At 38.0% G+C, this 5,665-nt stretch overlaps 1 protein-coding gene across 1 annotated transcript; it reads right to left on the bottom strand.

Moving 5' to 3' along the window:
• Nucleotides 1–4,306: 4,306 nt before the first annotated feature.
• LOC123179742 (two-component response regulator ORR42-like) lies at nt 4,307–4,741 on the bottom strand. Its single transcript, XM_044591614.1, has 2 exons — nt 4,595–4,741; nt 4,307–4,486 (listed from the first exon to the last, which is right to left on the bottom strand). Exons 1-2 carry the CDS (start codon nt 4,739–4,741, stop codon nt 4,307–4,309), a joined length of 327 nt encoding a protein of 108 aa, XP_044447549.1.
• Between the last annotated feature and the right edge of the window lie 924 nt (nt 4,742–5,665).

Genomic DNA, 5,665 nt, shown 5'->3' with positions numbered 1-5,665 from the left:
ATTTATATTTTAGCTTATAAATTGCACATCAATTTGTTTACCCCTCATACCGGCGTAACTTAATAATAAACTATGAATATAACCTATAAGGCACAAATTATTTCTAAAACCAAAATCACCAGTTATGCAGACATATGAAACCTGCGTACAAGTACTTTTTTAGTAAGACACGTTCATGTTAGTCATAATCATAGTGAATTATATTACGATGGATCATCAAACAAATATCTCTAGAACATCTAAATGATAACCAAGAAAACAACCTACTAATACACGTAGTAAATTGCATATGTAAACCAAAGAAGGGTGCATAAATGATCACATGCATGATCATGCTACTGGCATTAGTTGTATTTTTATGGTGTAATTTCTACTTATGAGTTGTCATAAAGAGCAAAATAGTGAAGGATTTCTATGGATTCTATTGGGTTCACTTTCACCCAGTAACTCTGTACCACATTCGCCCTTGCAGGCATGGACAACGCATAATAATGCTGCGATAAGTATTGCATTTGTAAATATCATTTTGTGCATGGAAATGTTTGTGCGATCACACATGTAGACCACTCATTCCTACGACATATGGGTTGGCTGGTTTATATAGCAAAGACACCTTTAAATGCAACATGTTTGTCATTGTCGTATTTAAAAAAATATATTTACAAACCCTAGCCAGAAAGCATTTAATCCACACCATTCAAACATTGTATCACAAACTAACTTTATAATGCCTTTGTTTCTGGCTCTGAATTTTTATTTTTATATTGGAAAAATGTCTCTTGCACTTCTACAATATATATGTATATATATGGCCAACCATAGGATGTGGTTAATATGACTCATCACATGTAAGTAAATCATATCTGGAACAAGAAATTTATAATGTAATAAACCACCGTGCAAGTGTATCAAAGGCTAAACCACAAACTTCTGTAAATAGTGGGATCTTAATAGAGTGTTCGTTATGGGAAAGCCTCTAGAAGGTTAATCAACATGCATCTCAACCAGTTTCAAGTGGGATATCAGTAAATGTAGGGCACGTTAAATCCCACATGTGGGCAAACGACGATTCGGTGTCGGGGCTCATCTGCTCCCAGGCATGAATAGCAAATTCAAATAAAATACGAAAAGAATGTCAATTATTTTGGCATCAAATATGCTTGAATGCACAATGCACATGCAAAATTCTGTGTAGTTTGGATAACCTGGGGTATCATGGAAAATAATTGGCTGTGAAAGAAACTTTAAAAAATAACACTATTTGGTCTCAATTATTTTTGTTTTTTGACACGACCTCCTCGAATGTCCAAACACCACAAATATTTTCATGCTCCTTATGCACGTGAGCATCTTTGATGGCAAAAGATTCATAATTTTTCAATTCCTTTACTAATATTTTTAATTTACTGTTCATCGAGTGCGGATGATCCCAGGCTCAAACATGAATGAATGCCACATGTTGGATGAATTAATGAAAACAACTAGATAAAAATTGGAATAGCTATATATTACATTGATCCCATTATTGTAATTATTGATAGATTCTATGCTTATTCTTCTTGCTAATGACGCCCATCTGTTAATTTGGACCTCAAAATTAAACTACAATAGTACAGTAAAATTAAACAACACAACATTCTATAATGCAGACCAAAGTCATAAAACATGCATATATGACCTCGTGGGACATTAACCATTCTCTCCATTTCTCACTCAAGCAAAGCAGGCCAGATTGTGCTATACCATTCATGGCATGCAAGACTTGTTCTATCGATGGCCTCTTGGATCATAAGCCCGATAATCACGAGCTTTATTAGTTTGGGAACAAACACTTCAACACCAACACTCATGAACTCCTCCATCACATGAAAATAAGATGACAATCCAACAATCTTCACACCAATGGCTCCCATCGCCTATGTGTCAAGTGTGTAACCCACAAAATAATCCAATAAGAAAGGGGCATTAATTAACTAAGGTAGTACGTACATCAGGACCAATCATTGTGGAGGAGGATAAAATATTTTTTTGCCACACATTGTATTGATTCACTCATTTTTTGCGTATGCCATTCGATCAGTTGTCATTGCATCAATTTGTTGCGTATGCCATTTAATATTTTTGTTGGATGCCATTAGTTTATTTGTGATCATGATCATTTTAGGTGGCTATCTTGATGGACATGATCAATAACGGTTAACAACCTATGCATTATGACTTGGAGTATACCTACTCTTCTATGCATGATATTGGGAAAACATCGACAACTCTTAACAACAAGAAGAAGATACTCAAGGCAATAGGTCTAACATTCTCAATCCATGCGATGATTTGTTGTATGAATCTTGGTTGGCCACAACATGGACCCTATATGTGGAACTGAGCAAAAGGGAAACAAGTAGGAAAATATCCACAAGCCTTACCAGGAACATAAGGAATATGTGGAGTCGTTCCCTATCCATACCACCCGCAATGAGGCTTGTCTCCAACATAGATGGTCCATTATCCAAGAGAGTGTGAACAAGTTTTGCAGCTACTATTCTTACGTGGTTGGCCGGAACTAAAGTGGCGTTGAAATCAAGAGTCGTGTAAGTTGACTTGATTCGTTTTATCATAATTTGCATTGTTAGCTTTGTTTGTTGCATTCTCATGAGTGAATCATGTTTGCTATATGGGGTGGCTTCCACTTTATACCAACAAAATAAGGGGAAGACATTCACTATGTGACATTATTGGTTGAAATTGAATGGGAAACCAAAGTGGCAAAAACTCATTGATGACCTCAAGAATGACAACAAGAAGTTGTTCAACCTCCCAACACTCCATTGGATTGGATGATGAAGCTGATGAAGGTTGAGGGGGAGAGATAAGCCATCGTTTAAATAGGAACCACGAAGTGATGGGAAACAAGTGGGAGAAGGGCAGGACCGTGCATGATGCTGCAGCGAGCGAAATGTCCGCCACATGGACGAGCATTTTTTCCACCGAGGAGAGGTACAAGCTATTCTTGGATTTTCAAAAAGAGAGGATGGATTGGGACTGGGAGAGGTTAAGCAACACATTTAGCTTGAGTGGAAGGAGATGGACTTGGAGAAGCATGAGGCATATGTGAAATGGGAGCACAAGAAAGAGAGATCGCAACTGGCTCGGGACATGGATTTTATTGAGGATCATGTTGGCCCACACTATCCTCTTGGATCCGGAAGGCAAGGAGTGGCTTGAGGCGAAGAAAAAGGAGATCAACCCGCGCAAATAGAGTGCAACTACGAGCGCTAAATGATTCATTCTTGAATCGCCTATCTACGAATTGTTTTATTTAATTTTGGCATGTGTTGATTGTTGCATCGTGGTTATTTTTTTTTCACTTTTTTGCATTATTGAACTATTGAATTTGTGCTATATGATGGAGGTTCCTGGATTTTGAGAGTTTAGATATGAGGGGTTTGGCTGTCCGGGAGGACAAATGAGGTGCCATCCGGCATTTTATGGGGACGCATCCGGACGCGCCTGCGGACGTTTAGGGGGGTGGATCTGCCAAGTCTGGTCGTAGATGCTCTAACAATCTAGATTTTTGTGCATGCACGAAGATAATAATGCTACCAAATGGCACATGATGGAACAGAAAACTGAAAGGAAAGTCAGAAGAAAAAGTAAGGAATAGTTATACGTATGTAGTATGCCTACCCATTTTGAAATATCTCCTGGTTTTGGTAGATGAGGAGGGAATTATGAACCTTCAGCTTATGGAGGTGGGTTGCTTGCTGCTATTAGGTATGTATTTGTTGGGATGGAAGGTTTATTCCCACCGTCCATTTGAAATCACGTTGGTCAATATCAATCTCCACCTCTTTTTTAATTTTATTAGGGAAAATCAAATATTGGCTGGCGTATCTTTGATGATTAAATGAGCCATGCATATAGTTTTTTCATATTTCAAGAAAGAAATTATGTGGATGCATGCGACATGTTTAGATTTACAGGTATCATTAGTTAGGCGTACCATGCCAATAAAAGATATCCAAACCGTGAAATTATCAAATTAATTGAGAGTTGAATAACTTGCCACTGAAACAAAGGCACATGTCACACAGCCTGAAGCAAAAATTAATGAGTAGTAATAGACTAAATTCGAAAAGGTTACATATTACATCGATCCCAATGATCTAATTATTGGTAGCCTTTCTGATTGACCTCGAAAATAAAATGACAACACAATAATAATATAATGCATAGCAAACCTAGCAAAGATTCATAGTATATGAGCTAGCTTAATTTCTTCCTCCATGGCTGGATCGAGCAAGCGTCACTAATTGTTTTTCCTGTTGATGAATTCCAGAATCATAGGCCCGAGAACCTCAAGCCTAATTGGTTTGGGAACAAAGTCATCAGCACCGACACTCATGAGCGCCTCCATGGCGTTATCATTAGCGGACACCTTGACGATCTTCACATCAGTGACTCCCATAGCTCTTATCTTCATGACTGCCTTTGGAGTAACATGTAAACATGTTGATGAGGTGACCATCCAACATATGTTATGTTGAAGGAAAAAGGAAAAGAAAGAAAATGGACATTATCTCAAGCATGTACATACCTCTGGACCGACCATTATGGGCATGTCCTTATCATACAGAACAATGTCAAACTTGTTACTCTCAAGGAACATATCGACAACTTCTTTCCCATTCTTAGCCAGGGTGACCTCATAGTGAAATCTGCACAGCATGAAGGAGAGAATCATGTTGCCAACCGTAATATCCTCAACAAGCAGTGCCTCGAGGGATGATGACGTGATCAGCTAGCTAAAATAACCGGAAAAAGAATTAATAAGGAGATTAGTTATTTCTGATGCACACCTAGCTAATATTTTCAAGGAGATTGTTACAAGAATAATTGACTTGAAAATCAGAATCTTAATAATTAATAAATCACAGTGCAAGGTTGTGCATTTTAGTTGCAAACTGACCAGTTACAAATCATCTGGAAGATGAGCACGCGTTTCATATATCTCAGCTAAGACGATCAAGTTTCATAATTAGTATGTAGTACTATCTACTAGTTTTATCGAATGTTTCATCAGGGAAAGAGAAGGAGAAACAAAATCGTAGATTGTATATTTGAGGACAAAAAGAACATCAAGAAAACAATCATAAAGAAATGGTGTGCTTAATTTGGATCGATTACAACAATGACATAAACTCTTCTAAGTTGAATGGATAATTTCTCCACGCACAAAAAACTGCAACATGTAGCACCGAAAATAGCACGAGGATGACCAGCCTTAGCACAACAAAGAAATCCTTGAAAGAAGCAAAAGGATGAAAAAAAGAGAAGCAAAGAACACAACCCAACAAAAATGGCCAAAACAGATGTCTATACATGGCTGCCAACAACAACCAGAACATGTGCTATGCATTAATGCATAGATCAAAACTGAAAAAAGTGCACTAGCTTCTCATGTTTAGGCAGTGCCTTGAACAATCTTGATCGATCTTTTAGGCATGCATGGAGGGAAAACTAATGGAAGAAACACGACCCGACAGAGGGGCGAGAGTGGCTATGAACCTTTGAGCTTATGACTGAAACTAGTACGGCCGCTCTTGCTTTGTTGCATGCTACTTGGGTCTTTGGTGTTGGTGTGTGCCTTGTACTCGGCCAAGGTACA

This window comes from Triticum aestivum, chromosome 1D (genome assembly GCF_018294505.1).
Source record: "Triticum aestivum cultivar Chinese Spring chromosome 1D, IWGSC CS RefSeq v2.1, whole genome shotgun sequence".
NCBI classification, from domain to species: Eukaryota; Viridiplantae; Streptophyta; class Magnoliopsida; order Poales; family Poaceae; genus Triticum; species Triticum aestivum.
This window is presented reverse-complemented; position numbering and strand designations above follow the sequence as displayed.

Coding starts and splice junctions, on each gene's coding strand:
- LOC123179742 (XM_044591614.1), bottom strand. CDS start 4,741: ATGATTCTCTCCTTCATGCTGTGCAGATTTCACTATGAGGTCACCCTG. Junction 4,487..4,594: donor CCATAATGGTCGGTCCAGAG/GTATGTACATGC, acceptor GTTACTCCAAAG/GCAGTCATGAAGATAAGAGC.